Source organism: Tursiops truncatus, chromosome 16, assembly GCF_011762595.2.
Source record: "Tursiops truncatus isolate mTurTru1 chromosome 16, mTurTru1.mat.Y, whole genome shotgun sequence".
NCBI lineage: Eukaryota > Metazoa > Chordata > Mammalia > Artiodactyla > Delphinidae > Tursiops > Tursiops truncatus.
In genome coordinates, this window is record NC_047049.1 from 11,039,819 (window position 1) to 11,059,631 (window position 19,813).

Consider the following 19,813-nt stretch of genomic DNA (forward strand, 5'->3'; position numbering starts at 1 on the left):
CCCACCTTGTCCCTGGTTGCCCCTGCTTACCTGTCTTTTAAGTTACAGAGAGGCCAACCCTGGCACCCCTACTGAGGCTAGGGGAGGGGTACAGACAGGGGGATTCACTACCCATTCTCCACACTTTTGAGTATTTGAAAATTTCCACAATAAAACCTTTCAAAGTCACTCTTTAATATAAGAAATGAAAGAAAAACATGGTGGGTCATCCCAGGTACACCAATTCCACCTGTCCATGAACCTGAACTGCAGCTCACCCCCTAGCAAATACGCAGCACTGCCTACTTTCTCACGGATGCGTCCTTGCTAATCCCTGGTCTAGTTTACAGGTCGCTGTAAGTTTCCTATATTGGACACATATTGTGATAGTTTACTGTCATATTAAGTGTGAATACTGCCCAAACGTGTTTCACTTGCTTTGAGACTGAAAAAAGGAAGCACTAAATGGAGAGGCTGCACTATCTCACGAGCGCCCACTAGTGTCAACAACAACATAAAGTCATTCTCAGAGTTCTGTGGGGCTGATAGGTTTGGGGAAACCTGCAATAGCGTTGATGTTTAAAGCAGGAAAATAAATACCAGGGTGAAAAGAAGGCAGAATTTAGGAAGACAAACATGTTTTCTGGATCCTTATCCCAAAAGGAACTTAGAGAATCAAGGCATGTAGAAGTTACTCAAAGTTGCTCTCCAAGAGTCCCACTGATCTGTGTGAAGACAGCCACATGAGCATTACCATCCCCCCGCGCCCGCCCCGACTGGCTCCACAACTCCTGTCCTCCCTTCCAGTCACCTGCAGACACCTGGGCCTCTGTGAAGGATGCTCAGCCCTCTCTGGCAGCTCTCAGGGACAAGAGACCTGGCCAACTGCAACCCAGGGAGGACTGGAAGTGGCAGTGACCTAGCAACAAAGACGTGGGTCTTCCCTGAACCTGAGTGGTCGTGATAAAAAGAGTAGCAGTAGTGACAGTTAGCTAATGTTCTGAGTGCTTACTATGTACCCAGCATCGCTATGTGATCTTCACTCATATTTTCATTTAAGCCTCACAATAACTCTATGAGGTTGAGGAATTTCATGAAAGAGGAAACTGACCAAAAATCAGAAACACTTTGCCGAGAGGTTAGAGGAAAACAATCTTGCACGGGACCCACAGCTAAGAAAAGGTAGAGAGCTTGGACACAAAGGCAGGTGGGCACCAGAGCTCTTCAACATGCTGTCAAGTTTTTGGTAAGCTCACTTTAGGGGTGAAATAACAGGACAAGACTGACAACCTGTTGCAAGTCTTATACAAATATCAAGGAGACAAGTCAAGTGACAGTCCATCCAGCGCTTTGCAGGGAGACAGACAACAGCAGGAATGCCGTGTCAGCACCTCAGCTGTAAAGAAATGAATTCTATCAACTCACCTTAGAGGACCCGCCCTGGGGAACTAACTCATACTGACTGGTAATTATTGCTACAATGAGACCCATTAACTTGGAGGAAAACCAGAACATTCAGTGTCTGCAGCTCAATTCACCCTGTTCCCAGATGGCAAAATCTACATGGGAAACAAGTCACCACCAGAACGTTGCTCGGTAAACACTAAGGCTCAGCACTAAGGTATGACACCTCAAGTCATAAAAACCTGAAACAACGGTAATATACCAAGATCAACCACTCTGGAATTTCCGGGACAGTCCTGATCTCCAGCACGCTATTTATAGTATTGTGAGCTGCTATTCTGCATATATGATCCTCCCTGACAGAGTAGTGGTATCTATGCTCTAATGTCCTCATTTTCAAGGGTCTACGTAGAGCACACCTTTCCAATAACATACTTACGTCAAAAATCAATATAATCTGTTAAGTCCTTCTACTATAATCACACTCTGGTTTTGAGAAAAATCCTTATCTGGTGGATTCATGAACCACACAGGCCCATCAGACTTGGAAAGGAGTTTCCTCTCGTTATGGCCACATTACCAAACCAGGCCCAGGCTGACCTCATTGGTTTTACGACGACTCTTTGACCTTCAGTTTCAGACACTGATGCTTTTTAACTTTAGTCCCAAACTCTGCACAGAAAACAATTTCAGAATAACCAGCGACTTGACTTTCCTCATCTGAGGAAGATGAGGGCATTAATCCAGGTTAGGGCTGGGTAGGAGGGTCCCAGGAGGCGACGAGCTACTGGGAAAAAGGAGGTCAAGCTTTACTCAGCGGCTATGCTCTCATCTATAGTTTATATACTGAAATTTGAAAAGGGTTCAGCTACTTTTTAAACGTTTGCAAACCACTGACCTGAATGGCCATTCTAAGGTCTATAAATATTTAATTCTATTTCTGATTTTTAAAATTGTTTTATTCAACAAATATTTGGAAAGTGCCTTCCTTTGTGACAACTCTGTGGTAGGCATGGTGTTCACAACAGTGAACAGTACGCTAATAAATACAGACTCTGCCCTCAGACCTATTACTGTTTTGGCTTTGGTTTTGGTTGTTTTTTTTAAGAAATTGAAGAGTGATATAAACTGTCCACAGCAGAGTTACCTTCTAAAATTCTATTTTATATTTTCCCAGGTGTTAAAATCACAAGATTCCTAAAACTGAGCTGGTACACGTTTCTACTATGGACACTGGTTCAAGTGTTTCTTCCCCTCTGCCCAATATTCAGAAGATACAGGCTGAATAATACAGACAAAACCAGTTGTAAGTTGAAAAATCAAACTGGATTTTATTAAAATATACATAAATAACCCTTATTTTTCTTTATTTCATCAGTTTGGGGAAGTTAAGAAGAAATCGGGAGGTAATAGCACTGGTGTAGAGAAATGAAGGCCAAAAGGGAGTCAGTGAAACTGTATTCCAGCCCAGATCTGCCACCCAGCAGCCTGAGAAAGGCATTTAGTGTCGTCGGCTGCATAATGAGGTGATTGGAATATATGCTGTCTGGGGTCACCTGCAGCTCAAAAACTCTACTGTCCGAATTCTGTCCTAATTATTAGGAGCAAATGCTACAGCTATGTATTAACTACAGAGCAGGTGTTCACAATGAAGAGTAAATGACCACTGAACTCACAGGAGTACTTTTAAGGAAGACAAGAAGAATACAGACGTTCTCTGCTTTAAAAAAATGCATTGATGTTACTGTTTTATTCACACTAACTAGAATATATACACAAAAAATGTGTATCATATGTGGCTTTCAAAAAATTCTATGTTCCATGAGAACTATGTAAACAGTGTAAAATGTTCCTACTGCATAACAAAAGAAAACCAGCATTTCCACGTAGTATTAGGAAAATATCTAGATAATTTGAAGTTACAGTAAAACGAAGTAAAATATCACAGAACAGTCTTTTCATGAAATAGTTATAGTCTAAAGCCAATACAGTTCATACTTTCAAATACTTTGGTAGAAGTGAAATGAATACAAAGCAAAAAAACCAAAATCCAAAAAAATTCTACTGTGGTTCTCATATTGATTGGAACTTTAGCAATGAGGCGACTGCACAGCTACCTTAGATGACAAATGGAAAAACTTCTCATTTGCTCCCCACTGCTGGTGGCAATGATGCTGGGAGAGCACTTCACAAGTCTTCTGTGAAGTGCGGAGCATCTCACTTCCTTCCACAGCTCTGCTCTCAGCAACAGCCTGGAAGGCTTCTTAAAGACAGCAGTTCAGCTTGGAATAGAAGTGATCTTGGTTACTTCCGCTAACAGATATAAATGACCCCGCATAAAAGCAGCTCAGAACTATAATTCACATTTAAAGTAGAACATAAATTTTTAAAAAACTGTATTATTATAGTTTCTCAAGAAGTCCATAGAACATACTACATTAATTAAAAAAAAAAATGCAAGTTCAATAGCCCACTGACAATAGTTTTTTAAGAAACAGAAACAACCGTCTGCATGCTACAAATATTTCTTCATTGATATCACATATTACTTTGACAACTGTACAACTAAACTGATCTGAGGAGTTTTTAACTGCATCATTTTAATAATTTCTTTTTCTCATCTATACAGCCCAAATGTGGTACTGATTTATTTCACTGTCTTTTTGTTCTGTATGTTTTCTTTCAAATGAAGCCCTACATCTGAGAATTACAGCAGAGTAACTGTCGGTGAATCACATTTCTGTCATCCATCACAGGAGCAGACTGGGGATGTCCTCTGAGGATTTTCTCAGCAATGTAATTTATACTGCAACTTTCTGTAAAGACAAGAATGTCTTTAAAAGAAGAAAAAGAATCCTCGGTCAGCTTTACAAACTTATAGTAGTAAAACAATAATGCACTGTCGTTCCTTTCTGAAGTAAAAAAACAAACACACTGTCAAGTGCCAAACAAACACTGCAAACTGCCTCTGAAGAAGAGCCTGCGAGCACAAGTCCTCAGACAGGCCTTCTGGAGGGATGAAAGGGCATCAGGGAGTGTTTGGTGAGATAAACTAGCCTGATAACCTTCATAACAAAATGAGTATAGAAAATAAAATACAAAATAGGAAGTGAATTATCTGTTGGGTTAATATGAGGCTTTTTAAAGAACAATCCTAAAAAGGGCTAAAGGGCAGAAAAAAATTCTTCAGCAAAATTGTCTATGCTTGAATGAACCAAGTATAGAAGGATTGTTAATATTTTAAATTAATTATTTTATAGTACCAGGATAACATTGGGAACTAACTTCTTGCCTAAATTTCACAACCACGTATAAGAAGTAAAACAATTACAGTGAACAAATCATGTGTGAAATAAAAGGTTCTTAATTTTTCATATCAGATGTATCATAGTCCCAGGCAGGAATACTACTGTTTGGAGTTTGTTTTGCTTTGTTTTGTGCAGAGAGAATGTCAGGGGAACGTAAATCATTTCAAAATTCATTTGGAATAATAGCCAAGAACATAGTATACCAAGAACTTGCACTGCCAGATATTCAAAACTTTCACTGATTCTAAGACAGCATCAATTGTAAGATGCAATATTGTTTTATGTACCATGCAAAGAAAAGATGTCCAGGGTATGGAATCTAAAAGCAGACAGAGACCCTCACAAAAAGTGGGGATACCAAATGGCAACAGCCTCAATGAGGGGTTAAAAAAATAATAGTAACAACGCTTCCTCCAGAAGAGAAGGCAAAGAAGCCTGCATACCACTTCCTTGACAACAGGAAGAGGGGGAAATAATTCCTTGATATTTGCACTGGTACCTCCACCCCAACCTGCCTACAAATTCTGTGCTCTGAGTTCACACTACCAGCAAAGGCCAAGAAAACCTCAAGCAGAGATATTAGCTTCAACAGACTCAGACTGATAGTGCCCCCAAGTGACTAGCAGAAGAAAACTCAAACCCTCTCAGGGAGAACTCAACTTCCATTAAGGCAACAGCTGATTTTTAAGATGCACTCCATATTTAAAGATGCTAAAATGTGGAAAATACATAATATGAAATCAGATACATCACTTATTTCTCTGGTAGGCAGATAAATAACTCAATAGAAGAGATGTCAGAAAGCCAAGAAAACAAATATTGGGCATATGATTAAAAAAAGGTCAAACAATAATAGCACATGATAAAAACATCAAGCCAACGACAAAAGGGTACACTGTTCAATATATGGCACAGACAAAAGAGATTAACTATTTAAGAAAAAAGTTCAATCCCTCTCTATACCATATCCTTCTAACCTATAAAGTTAGATGAAAAAACAAAACCATATAAGAACTAAAAGAGAATAAATATAATTATCTAAATAATAATTAATCTTAAAAGACTGGCCTACATATTTTTAAAACATGCTCCCCACCCCACCCCTCAAAAACCCAAAGCATAAAAATAAAGGGCAAATGTCAAACTGGAAAAAAAATTTGCAATGACCAAAGGTTAATACCCTTAACTGTCATAATTATAAATCAACCAGAAACAGAAATACCCCACCCCACACTGCCAGAAAAATGTACAAAGGTCAAAAACTGGCAACTGACAAAAGAAGAAATGGCCAATTAAATACATTAAACATGCTCAATTTCATGCTCAATTTCTAGTAATAGAAATGCAAAATAAAACAATGATATAATAATTTCTAGCTATCAAATTAGCAAAACTTTTAAAAAAACCAGTAACACCCAGTGTGGGCAAAAGGGTGCAGCACTTATATGGACGGCCGCTATGAAACTTCAGCAACCTTCCTGAAATGCAACTTTACAACAAATACAGATCAAAAGCCTTTTAAAAATGTGACTATCCTTAGATCTAACAACGCTACGTCTAGGAATTTATGCCAAGCAAACAGTCAGAGATGTGCAGAAAGTATGTACAACTACATGTCAGAATTATTTATAACAGTGAAAAGTTGGAAAATCACCTAAATGTGCAAGAGTGGTAGATAAATTAAGGATTTTAATAAATAGAACTATAAAATGAAATATAATGCAACTATTAAATATCCATGTATCTCTGAAGCACTGTTCATACTAGTAAAAGATTAGATAACCTATATGCCCATCGGTAAGGGACAGTTAAACAAATTACGGTGTAACAGTCAATGGAATACTACACAATCCCTGAAAAGAATAAGGCGGCTCTTTTGTTCTGATATATATTCTTTCTGCCTGAGATGATCTTCCTCCCCCAGATATCCACCTGGCTCACTTGCTCAAATGACATTCTATCAGTGAGAATGTCCCTTGCCATTTTATACAACAGCAACTTGTTCCCATCCCAAATGCACTCCCTCTTGCCCTTTTCCTGCTGCTCTATTTTTAACCATCCGGCACACTGCCATTGTTTATTTACAGTCTGTCCTCCCCCAGAGGAAAGAAGATCCTTGAGGGCAGAGACTGTTTGGTCCGCTGCTGTGAACCCCGGGGCCTAGACACTAGTACCTGGCAGTAGGTAAGGTGCTCAGCGAATGATGCATAGATGATGGGTGGGTGGATGGATGGGTGGATGGATATGGGAAAATCTCAAAGATACAAACATAAGAAGCGTGTCTTATTTTGCTAGTATTTGTCTTTTAAAAAGGAAAAAATCATGTATGTGTTAGCAGATGTCTGGAAGGATACACAAAACTTGGAACGCTGGTTGCCTCCGGGTAGGGACACTGGGGAAGAAGTGTAAAAGGAAGGGCCCTCTCTTCTGTCACTTCTAAAAGGTGAACCAGGGACCTGGTGTTCCAGTGGGTAAGACTGGTGTTCCAGTGGGTAAGACTCCACGCTCCCAATGCAGGGGGCACAGGTTCGATCCCTGGTGGGGGAACTAGATCCTGCCTGCATGCCGCAACTAAGGGTCCGCATGCTGCAACTAAGACTCAGCGCAGCCTAAATAAATATATATATTTTTTAAAAAAAGGAAGAGTCTCTTCCTAAAAAATAAATAAATAAAAGCTGAACCAACTGTATGTATAACCCACTCAGAAAAACAAATAAAAATGGTAAATATACACACACCCATGTTGTAGGCTGAGGTGGAAAAACTATACAATATACTCGCAAGTGGAAAAAAACAGGCTACAAAATAGCAAATAATATGAAATACACCGATGAGGTGGATGGACCTAGAGACTGTCATACAGAGTGAAGTAAGTCAGAAAGAGAAAAACAAATACTGTATGCTAACACATATATATGGAATCTAAAAAAAGAAAAATGGTTCTGAAGAACCTAGGGGCAGGACAGGAATAGAGAACGGACTTGAAGACACAGGGAGGGGGAAGGGTAAGCTGGGACGAAGTGAGAGAGTGGCATGGACATATATATACTACCAAACGTAAAATAGATAGCTAGTGGGAAGCAGCCGCATAGCACAGGGAGATCAGCTCAGGGCTTTGTGACCACCTAGAGGGGTGGGATAGGGAGGGTGGGAGGGAGATGCAAGAGGGAGAAGATATGGGGATATATGTACATGTATAGCTGATTCACGTTGTTATAAAGCACAAACTAACACAACATTGTAAAGCAATTATACTCCAATAAAGATGTTAAAAAAATATATGAAATACACCAAGACTTAGAAAAAGCTTAGAAGGATTAACTTCTAACACTTTTAGTTAGCAAGATTATAGGTGATTTCTGCTGCTTCTTTTCTACATTTTTCTTTAGTTTCTGTATGAGGCACTATCGTTTTATAATTTTTTAATGGTTTCTGAAGCACACAGAGCACTTGTTTAGCAGAGGGTCGCAGCACCCAGATCCCAGGGCACAGTGACTCCCTCCCAGCGTTGCCTCAGTGATCCTCACTTTGCGTCTCCCATCCCAACCTCTGGGTCACCCATTGGGAAACTCCTCACTCCTGTGATTCTCCGACCTCATCCTGCACTGACCTCTCGCTTTTTTCAGTCTCTATCACCTCCCTTAGCTTCCTTGTCTTTCTCCTCCTGTCTTGGTCACCCGGCAAAACCCTAATGCTAGTAAACCCAATTATCTCTTACTGTGCACCTCAACCAAGTAGCAGCACATGGCCAGAGAAAAGTCAGGCGATCGTGCTAACTGCACTCACTTGAAATTTATTACCAGAATATTGAATGGGCCCTCAAGCCTGCAATACAATCCTACCACACTTTGCTGGAAAATTCCCTTTCCCCACACTCTGAGGTGAGTGTTCTTCTGCTCCCCTCTCTCCTCACGTCTCCCACAGCCCTTGACCGTGACCTTACTCTCACACACTTAGGACAGGAGGCCAGAGAACCCCGGTCTACCCACCACCACCGTTACCCACTACCCATACTGTGCCCTCACTCTCGGCCTTCCTCCAGTCCCATGGAAGAGGCAGCCCTGCTCTTTTTCTAAGACAAAACCCTTCGATCTGCCCTGGCCCTATCCCCCATTGACTTTTCAAGTATTTCCTCCAATAATATCCCCTTTAGTTCTTGCATTCTCAACTTCTCCCTCAATACTGGATCACTGTCGTTAGCAAACGAACGCACCTTAATATCATAAAATGTCCCTGTCTTATTTCTGTTAACCTTCACAGCGAAACTCGTTCCTCTGATCCCTTACCTCCCCTCAGCCCACTGAGCCTCTGCTGTATTAAAACAGCTTTGGTCAAGGTCACCAATGATGTCCTATGTCCTCTTCAAGCCAGTGGCCCATTCTTGGTCCTCCTCTTACTTGACCTCTCAGTGGCATTTCACATGGCTGACTGCTCTCTCCTTGAAACAATCTCTCAGCTTCCCTGAGACCACGAGCCCCTGGATTTTCTTTCACTTCACAGACTTCTCTCTTCTCCACTGACACACTCCTAAGTGACCTCATCCAGTTTCTGGTTTCAGGTGGCAAGTACGTGCTGATGATTCTAAGGTTATTATTATCTTCAGACTAACATCATCCACTACCAACTCTCCATCCCCACAACCCCCGAAACCCTGCTCCCCCAACAAGCCTTCCCAAGAAAAGGTACCAGCAACCACTCAGTTGCTCGCATCAAAATCCTAAGGGCCATCCTTAACTCTTCTTTCCCGCACTCCCCACACTGAACTCATCTGTAAGTCCTGGACATCGCTACCCCCGCACTAGACCTGAGTTCAATCATCTTTCACCATCCCTATCACTACAACCCTACTCGGAGTCACCACCAGCCTCTTACCTGTTGTCCCTCCATCCCTGCCCAGCAGTCCACCCTCCACCCAGCACCCAAAGCAATCTTTCTAAAGTATAAACCAAATTATGTCACTCCTCTTCTTAAAAACGCCCGGTGTTTTTATAAACTAAATGTAATAAACATTACATTTTATAAACTAAATGTAATAAACATTACATTTAGTTTATTTTAATATTGTAATATCAGAAATGCTGAGAACTGATAAAACTGTATCAAAAGCCTGATTACAAAATGGCCTTTTATACCTCTTACCTACTCTGTTAAGGTTTTCTAATACACATTAGGAAATGACCTAAATATCCATGAACAGGAAGCTGGCTAAATATGACGGGGCACAGCCATACAATGGACTCCTATGTAGCCATTAAAGAGAATGAAAAAGATCTACACAAGCTACTATGCAAGCTGTACGGCTGATCAACAACGTCAAGCTGCAGAACAATACAGTCAATGAGATCCCTTTGTTCTGACATGAACACATATTTGATTGGACATGCACAGGAAAATTTCTCTTAAGAAAATCCTACTAAACGTGGTTACCTCTCCAAAATAAGAAGGTGAAGACTGAACTTATCATTTATGATTAAAAAACCAAAAAGTGCCAGGAACCACTTGATTTCAGCAATCTAGAGCTCACCACTTTGCATTTCACTCTATCAAAGGCTATAAAAGTTCTTTTTAAAAAACACATTACCTGTTTTTTAAAATGATGTATAATCTAGTGAGGAAAACCTGGCATCAGCTGTCTCAGGAGCACAGGCAGGTTACAGAGTGTGGCCAACTTGCAGGTTGGTTTATGCATTATAGGTTTAACCCCTTCTCTATTCCTTCCCTTGATAATGACTGGGAATGCTTAAAATAAAACCTTTACAATCTTTCAAGCAGTTTGGGGTTGAGGGGGGACATGGGATATGTGACACAGGCTTAGTCAACAGGCATGAGTAAATTTTCGGAGATGCTTCTGTTTTCCTAATTAAGATAGATAGATATAACCCATACTACCCTTTCTCACCTTCTTCATGCCCCGAACACAGATGTGATATCTAGAACTATGGGAGCTATCTAATAACTACGAGGCAACAAGAGCCAACAGGCAGGTGAAAAGATGCAAACGATCTAGTGACATCATTCAACAGACGAACCCTTCCTGTTATGTAAGAAAAATAAACCTCTATTTTTTTAAGGTATTGTGAGTTCAGTTCCTTAATGTCTCTACTCTGAATTTTAAAAAAAAGAAAGAAAGAAAAACACTCAGAGGAAACAGAAAAAAGAAAAAATTATAGTCAACATCAACTCCATAAAAGAGGCTTCAGAATGAAACATTCAGAATTTATACACACAATAAAGATAAACTCACACAGTGAAGCCGAAGTCCAATCAATGCTGGGGCTGCTCTGGACTAATGCTCATTGTTCGATAAATTTCTTTAAGTAATAACAGGGCAGTATCTTCAGATTCCCTATTACAAAGAAAAGCACATTTACTTAAGAGATAATTAGAAATTAACCTCTAGGACTTCCCTGTCGGCACAGTTGTTAAGAATCCGCCTGCCAATTCAGGGGACAAGGGTTCGAGCCCTGGTCCGGGAAGATCCCACATGCTGTGGAGCAACTCAGCCCGTGCACCACAACTACTGAGCCTGCGCCCTAGAGCCCGTGAGCCACAACTACTGAGCCCACGAACCACAACTACTGAAGCCCGCGTGCCTAGAGCCTGTGCTCCGCAACAAGAGAAGCCACCACAATGAGAAGCCCATGCACCCCAACAAAGAAAGCCCACACGCAGCAATGAAGATGCAGCCAAAAATAAATTAATTAATTTTTTTTAAAAAAAGAAAGAAATTAACCTCTATGCATAAAGATGGAGAATGCAGCTTTGGTTTTATTCAATTCTACCTAAGAAGGGCAAATGAAAATAAAGTAGTGTAATCTCAGAGCTGTCCTTAAAAACTGGATGAATACCAATCAGCTCCAAAATAGCTGTGCTGCAGTTCTCCTTGGTGACGGAGGATACACAAAAGGATGGCTTTCAAAGTCCCTACCATTCCCATTCTGTGAAAGGCATCCCTGCAAAAACGGTGTGCAAGTACCAAAGGCCTTTGGTCAAAGGCAGATGACATGCTGCCATCTTGTGGATAACTAAACTAAAGGGGGAAAATACTGATTTTGAATATATGGGCATTCAAATTGCAAATGGTAAATCAGCAAGAACCTCACTAAAACTGCTGTATGTGCTGCAACGTAAAGGCCACGTGAATGTTATCAAAGATGAAAATACTTACCAATAGCATAAGTGACTCTGAAGAGCGAAAAGATATTCATTAAAACTCTCTATTGGCTTTTCTTGAAGAACATAGTCAATTCGGCGGCCTCCGTTTAACATTCCAACCTTTCCTAAGTAGTCCTCATCCTTGGAAAAATCTGGGCTTTCAACAGTCTTTTCTGCTAGAATTTAAACCATTTCAATATCAAAGTCAATCACTTAATCATTATCCTTTGACTTTAGCTGACCTTCTGGGCTCAAGAGAATATTGCTTGACACACGTAGCAACCTGGGGAACTACCAGGCTCACTTCCCATTCCTCCAAAGAGCCAGGGGAAGAGGGGCTGGTTCCCCGAGACAGAGGAGAAAGAGCCAACGAGCCGACAGAAGTTTTGAAGAAAAGGGGTGAGAGAGCGTTGTAGAAAGAAAGGAACTAGAATTAGAATCTGAAAGAATCAAAAACATCACGGCACAACGACCTGACATTACGTGTATAGTCTACAACGACACAGTACAGTCAGACACAGTACCAGGAGAACATTTCTCACAGGGGGTCATTCAGATGCCTGAATACTAACTTAGTTCTCAACTCTAACATTCCACTCTGGCCTTATGAATCTCAACAAAATTTTAAGCCTGCAGGGTAAAAAGTTCAGCAACTATGAGCCCAAAACCTATAAAAAAAAAAAAAAGGATGACATGCATTCTGAAGTACAGTTTATCCTGATTTTCCTTTATAGGAAGAGCCTCTACACTTCAACAAAAAAGACTACAATGGAAAACCATCATCAAATAATTTATGTGTGCTATGTTCACAAATAATATTTGTACTGGAAAATGACTCAAATGTCAAATTTACCTTCAACTACTTGCTTTTCTTCTTCTTCTTTGATTTGATTGGCTACCTTCTCCAATTCTTCTTGCAGCTGAGTTGAAGAGGTATGAGCACGGGCAAACTCATTTAATGTCTGCCAAGCACTTTTCAGAGAGCTAATGAAACCCTGCTTCAAATCAGATCCCATACGAGAGAGACTTTCTTTCAACTCTAAAGAGATTAAGATGACATATCAAGTTATTAGTTACTGGGTTAAATTCTGCACCACAAAAATTAAAAGTTATACTGTTCTCAGACAGGATAAGACCTCTTACTCTTCTCTTTCTTTTTTTTAATTATTATTTTATTTTTTATTTAATTTTTTTGACATCTTTATTAGAGTATAATTGCTTTAAAATGGTGTGTCAGTTTCTGCTTTTAACAAAGTGAATCAGTTATACATATACATATATTCCCATATATCTTCCTACTCTTCTCTTAAATGTCAAATATATGGAGTTTCTCAGCCAAGAACTTCCAATGTATTAAAATGTTTTGAGGAGTCTTATTGTCATTTTTTTTTAACAACTAAACTTGATCCAGCCTAAACCTATACATTTCCTCTCACCAAAAAAAAAGGAGTTCAAATACCATAAAAATGTAATAAGCACATTTATGTGCTTTATTTTTACTGTAAGTTAAAAAATGGGCCCACAATATTAAAAAGATGATTGTTTTTCTAATACGTATTGGTGAAATGGTTTTGAGAATTTGAGATTCTGATATAACCACAATTTAAACTTCTAATTTAAAAATGAAGGAACTCCTGCCCCTTCACCTTTTCTGCTTTTGTCTAATAAAAAATACATGAATTCATAGTCTTAGCGTATCAAATTTCTCATTTAACTCAAAAGAGTTAATTGTGTTTATAAAGCATGGTGCAACGTTAGAAAAAAAAAGAAAGATATTTTAAATAAGAGGGCATGATCACTGTTCCTTCTTTTAAACCTATGGATAAGAAGTACTATACACCATTAGCAGGCATAAAAGAAACCTAAACCTTACTTGGAATTATTATCAATCCATTTTGTTTAATGAATTTTTTTAATAGGAAAAGTTTGTTTAGTTAGCAAGGAAAAAACAGCTTGCTTGACTTATCATCAAATTTTTATTTCTTGATGGTTTGGTCATTAGTTCAAAAGTTACTTTGCTTCCCAATTCCAAAAACTATAACCAAATTCTATGCACCTCATCACTTTATTACCAACTTTCTCCATTCCTTATTATGTCAACAATTAGAATGTTATCAAGGAGAAATCATTAAGGAGAAGGAACTCATTCATAACTTTACAGCTCCTGCAAATAATTAGTAAACATGTTCTGAACAATGTAGGCATTTAAATAAATAAGAACTTAGTGTTAAAATTTTCGTAACTCATTACAAATGACAGGAAGGACACAATTCATTACAAATGACAGATTACAAAATGACAGGAAGGAAACAAGTTTTTATAGTATTTGTTTTTTACCTAAATGAAGTCTTTTTCTGCCTTTGTGATGCGGAATGAGAACTGCTTTTAGGTCCAAATCTGGTACAATCATAGGTTCTAATCTATATGCCACTGGATCAAGCTACAAATAGAAGAATTAGAAATCTATGAAAAGCTGTTTTGAGTTATATATCTTAGTTGAGTGAGAAAACAGGTATCTGGCAAACCAGAGATTTTGGTTTTCTTTTCACACCTTATTCAAATACTGGTAATTATAAGAAGACTTCCAAGTTTGCGGGTAAAATTACTTGGCAAGCAAAGCAAGAAAATTATTTCCTTGAACAAAGTCTTTTTGGTAGAAAAGTTTATCGGAAAGTATCAGACTGTATTTTTTAGGTCAGAGAGCTGAGTTGTACAAAATCAAAATCAGTATTAATTCCTAAGAAATAAGAATCTGAGAATCTATTAGGATAAAGAGGACTGGCGCTTCGTCTTCTTCAAAATAGAAGTAAATGCAGTTCACTCACTGGATGATAAATATTGAAGAACCCTTTGCAGGTAGGAAGCCTGTAGTTCTCATCTATACTATCCACTCCTCGAATAGTGAGAAACATACCAATTGGAGATCCCAAGGCAAAGAAAATCTCTGGTTCAAAGTCTAAGGAGTTGTAAACAACAGAAACCTAGAAAGGATCAGAAAACAATGAAAGATGGTCATTCCAATGTCATGTAATACAAAATTCAAAAGTTCAAACTGGAACTGCACTTAATTAAAAGCATCCCAATATAGCTGATGCCCCTCCAGGTGTGGCTTCAGTGCTGATAACCAGTCACAGACAGCTGCTGCCAGCTGAAAAGGACCAAAACATTTCCTTTTGAAATCTTTACATACTAATACATCCTGTGACTACACTTTTACTTACTGTGTAAAGAAGTAAGTAAGAAGTAAGTAAAAACCATAAAATATAGTGTATGGAAGCATTATATTCATTTTCGTTATAAATGTGGTCAAAACTACAGACTCTAGAATCAAACTGCCTGGGTTTGAATCCTGACTCCATTCCCCACTGTGTGACTGACCTTGGGCAAGTTTCTTAACCTCTCTTGCCTCCACCTCAGTTTCCTCATCTGTAAACTGGGGATCATAACAATGCCAAACTCATAATGTGGTTGAAAAATAAATAACCTAATCCACATAAAGTGCTTAGCATATTTTAAGCATCCAATGACTGTTACTTCTATTATAACTACCATCCTCATTCATTAGGCTTGTTTCTTTCCATTAGAAATGTGAGCGTAAGCTGTGGCAAAGCGAGAGAGTGGCACGGACGTATATACACTACCAAACGTAAAATAGATAGCTAGTGGGAAGCAGCCGCATAGCACAGGGAGATCAGCTCGGTGGTTTGTGACCACCTAGAGGGGTGGGATAGGGAGGGTGGGAGGGAGGGAGACGCAAGAGGGAAGAGACAGGGGAACATATGTATATGTATAACTGATTCACTTTGTTATAAAGCAGAAACTAACACACCATTGTAAAGCAATTATACTCCAATAAAGATGTTTAAAAAAAAAAAAAGAAATGTGATTTATCCCAAAAGAGCTCGTTTGAGGGAAACATCTCAGTTCACTGAGAACTGCCTAGAGTGAGAGAAAGCACCCACATTCGGACAGCACTCTATAAGTTACAAAGCTCTTTTGTTTGTTGCTCAGTGACAGAATATGAGTCTTCATCATTTTAGTATCCTGAGAATGAAGAACAATGAATGGCATAATCCAAGTGCATGACAGAGGTCCACTGAGAGCGAAGGGCATGGCAGGAACCCTTGTTCCCGCTTATCAGACGAAGACAGTGAAGCCCAAATAGGTGATGTCACTTACCCAGGAGCACACAGTGAGTGGCAGAATGAGGATTTCTAACTCCCAAACCAATGCTCTTTCTACTAACTAGGCTGCCCTTCTAACAAAGTCTAGACTTCACATCCCTTTGTTTGCCCGTATATTTGCAAATTCAATAGTTTCTGCTACTGATGAGGGCCACAAAATACTCTCAAGATTATGTATCTTCCCCCAGTTCCAGAAAAAAAAAAAGAGAGAAGAAAAAACAAAGTTAAAAAAAATTATAAACTGGAAAAAATATTTACATCAAGGGGCCAATATCCTTAATATATAAATTCTTAACTATCAGTAAGAGAAAAGCAACCCAATAGAAAAATAGGTAAACCAGCACCTCACACACACACAAAAAAACCCCTAAAAACTAGGTGATAAAACATCTAACCTCTCTAGTGCTCAAAGAAATACAGTGAGGTACAGTTATCAAAGATATAAATGAAATACTAAAAAAAAATTAAAATTTATTTTCATGTAAAAAATTATTTCTTTAGAAGAAGTTACACAAGTAAGAATACTATATATTTTTAAAGGAGAATGATAATATCAGTACTAGTGAGGGAGAGGAGAGAGAGGCAATCAATCTTATAAACTGCCAGTTGGAGTACAAACCGGCACAACCTTTCCAGGGGCAAGCAGCAATAACTATTAACATTCTCATGTGCACGTCCTTTGGCCCAGCTATAAATACTTCCAGTTATTTAACTGAAAGAAAGATAAAAAATGGACACGGAAAATTGGTTTAAAACTGTTTATCACTGGATTGCTTAAAAGAATGAAAAATTGCCTACATGTCCAACATTATGGGTTGAATGTGTTCCCTCCAAAAGAGAAATGTACCACTACCTCAGACCTTACTTGGAAATAGGGTCTTTACAGCATTACAGTGGGCCCTAAATCCAATATGACTGATGTTATTATAAAAAGGAGAAATCTGGACACAGAGACAGGCATGCACAGGAAAGATGATGTGAAGGCAAAGGGAGTCTGCCATGTGAAGATGGAGGATTGGAGTGATGCACACAGAAGCCAAAGGATGCTAACAACTGCCGGCAAACCAACAGAAGCTAGAAAGAGGCAAGGAAGGATGCCTCTACAGGTTTCAGAGGAAGAAGGCCCTGCTGACACCTCAGTCGCGGAACTGTGAGACAGTAAGTTTCTGGCGCTTAAGACCACCCAGTTTGTGATACTTTGTTATATGGCAGCCTATTATAAAATAGGCTTTGTATTAGATGATTTTGCCCAGCTATAGACTAATCTTAAGTGTTCTGAGCACGTTTAAGGTAGGTGAGGTTAAGCTATGATGTTGGGTAGGTTAGGTATATTAAATGCATTTTTCACTTTGGATATTTTCAATTTACAATAGGTTATCAGGACATAACCCCATCGTAAGTCAAGGAAGATATGTATGATATTCTAGTATTTTCCATTTTTGTTAAAATATATATGTAAATATATGCTCAAATAAAAGTGTATAAGGCCTTGTTCAAACTGCTAATGGTGATTAGTCCTGGTTAAGAGATTTTTTTTTCCCCCTCTTCTTTTGTTTAAATCAGTATTTCTTGGCTTTCTGGCAATGAACGATGCACACTGTGGATTACCACAACACTTTGGGTAACAAAGGAGATGGCATGTGACCTGGGCTGGGTCAATCAAACCATGCCCCATTCCCCAGGCAACAAGAATTGGTCCAGAATGGACTTGAGACTCAAACGAGGTCAAATAAAATCCCTCCTTAAAAGTTTCCTAATTGGACCTATCGGGGTACATTCCTTTACCTCTTATGGTAATAAAGCTATAAGGAGATGAGCCCAGAGCCACTGACACCCACCATTCCAGGTTCACTGGAAGAGAAGGCCAACTCCCAGGGAGAGGCAGGCGGGTGAGAGTGTCCTGATGGCGCGGAGCCCCTGGTTCCACAACTCTGACATTCCAACCTTCACAGGTAGGTGAAGAAATACCTGCCTTTAATTTGCTAGAATCTGTTCAAGTTTGCTCATGTTTAAAAAAAAGACATTTTTAAAATGCAAATTTTGGGGCTTCCCTGGTGGTGCAGTGGTTAAGAATCCGCCTGCCAATACAGGGGACACGGGTTCGAGCCCTGGTCCGGGAAGATCCCACGTGCCATGAGGCGACTAAGCCTGTGCGCCACAACTACTGAGTCTGTGCTCGAGGGCCCGTGTGCCTAGAGCCCGTGCTCCGCAACAACGGAAGCCACCACAATGAGAAACCTGCACACCACAACAAAGAGTAGCTCCCACTCGTCACAACTAGAGAAAACCCACGCGTAGCAACGAAGACCCAACACAGCCTAAATAAACAGATAGATAGATAGATAGATAAATAAATAAAATGCAAATTTTATGGATGAGTTAGGCTTAAAAGCTTTAACAGGCTACAGCAAACATCCAATAACATTTCCTGCCTTCTTTAAATCAGTCATGAACTCACTTAAGAGAATGGAACCATATAAACAACTATAAATATACTGACAGTAATATTGTCTAAAAAGATTTTAATACTTTTAAGCCATTGAGAAACAATATATCATTAAATGCAGCATTATCAACTACTTGGTAGGTTTTTACAGGAATATTTCCCCCAGGGAAGAATTATGAGTAATAAAAAACATAAGTTGAGGGAATGCAGCAAGCATCTCTCACAGAAGTTTAACTATATCCTGAAAATAATTTTCTAACTATCACCACTTCCATTGCTAGTGGCTAAGACACTAATGCTATAAAATTATGAGGGGTGAAAAAAATTGAATAAGGACAATTTCAAAAGCTAGGTGATATGTTCAGTACACATTCAGTCCCTCATTTCGAACATTGTGAAAGAAGCATACAATTTTTATTAAGAGAAATTCAGTTTTCTCCCCCCGACCAAAAAAAACTGTTGAATAAATATTTAAAGAATCTAAAGCTAACCCAAATAATACAGATATGTGATTCCAACATAAAATACATGGCCCAAGTCAATACATTAACTTACCTGTCCAGTGCCAACTTCAAAAGACTCATAATCAACGTGCACAGAAGAAACGCAAACTCCGAGTGGGAGTTTCCTCTTGGACTCATTAGATTCTGAGGGCGGAGAAGCCATTTCTTTAGCTTTCTGAGCACTTTCCTCTTGTCCTTTTGTCGAAGCAGCCATCACTGCCTTCTTTTCTGATGCTTTTTTCTGTTCCTGTGAAATACCAAATTTTCATAATAGAACTGGGGGGAAAAAAGTTATCAGCTATCACTATGAAATATCTATATCAATATTAAGGAATGATTAGTAATTTCTTAGGCATAATAATGGTATTGTGATTATTAGGGAAATGTCCTTTTAGATATACATACTAAATATTTAAGGAAAAAAATACCATGATGTCTATAATCTACTTTAAAATTCTTAAGAAAAAGAAAATTAAGAACAAAAGCAAAATGTGGCAAAACAGCTACGGTTAAATCTAAATATTTGCTATTAGTATATTCTTTGCTCTCCACTTTTCTATGTAATTTAAAATTTTACTAAAGTTTTTAAAAATGCCAACTTCTTCCTTTGTGATCTCAACTTTAGCCAGATAATTTAGAAGTACTTTATATAACTGTAAAATATATACTTCCTATAAAGACGTGTAACTTAAGAGAAATTTATTCATTCAACATCTTTACACCATTATGTCTACACAGAGCCACTGACAAATTTTCCTCAAAAGCATTCTGGGAAGAACAGATAAACACACTGTGGTACATTCATACAATGGAATAACTATTTAGAAATAAAAA

At 38.9% G+C, this 19,813-nt stretch overlaps 1 protein-coding gene across 10 annotated transcripts in view; it reads right to left on the reverse strand.

Annotated features, from left to right (window-relative positions):
• Window positions 1–19,813, reverse strand: part of SEC23IP (SEC23 interacting protein) — a 95,410-nt gene that overhangs the window by 46,360 nt on the left and 29,237 nt on the right. For 6 of the 10 annotated variants that reach the window (XR_012326875.1, XR_012326872.1, XR_012326874.1 and 3 more), the window contains exons 13-18: window positions 19,032–19,226; window positions 14,672–14,827; window positions 14,184–14,286; window positions 12,700–12,885; window positions 11,860–12,022; window positions 10,936–11,037 (exon numbers count right to left, since the gene is read on the reverse strand). Coding sequence is in view for 5 of the 10 variants with exons in the window: in XM_019940128.3 (XP_019795687.1) it covers window positions 10,956–11,037; window positions 11,860–12,022; window positions 12,700–12,885; window positions 14,184–14,286; window positions 14,672–14,827; window positions 19,032–19,226 (885 nt within the window). In the remaining 5 variants the exon portion in view is untranslated. Of the gene's footprint in view, window positions 1–2,687; window positions 4,218–10,935; window positions 11,038–11,859; window positions 12,023–12,699; window positions 12,886–14,183; window positions 14,287–14,671; window positions 14,828–19,031; window positions 19,227–19,813 lie in introns of those variants that run through there. The other 4 variants (XM_073793892.1, XM_019940126.3, XM_019940130.3 and 1 more) reach the window with 3 other exon arrangements.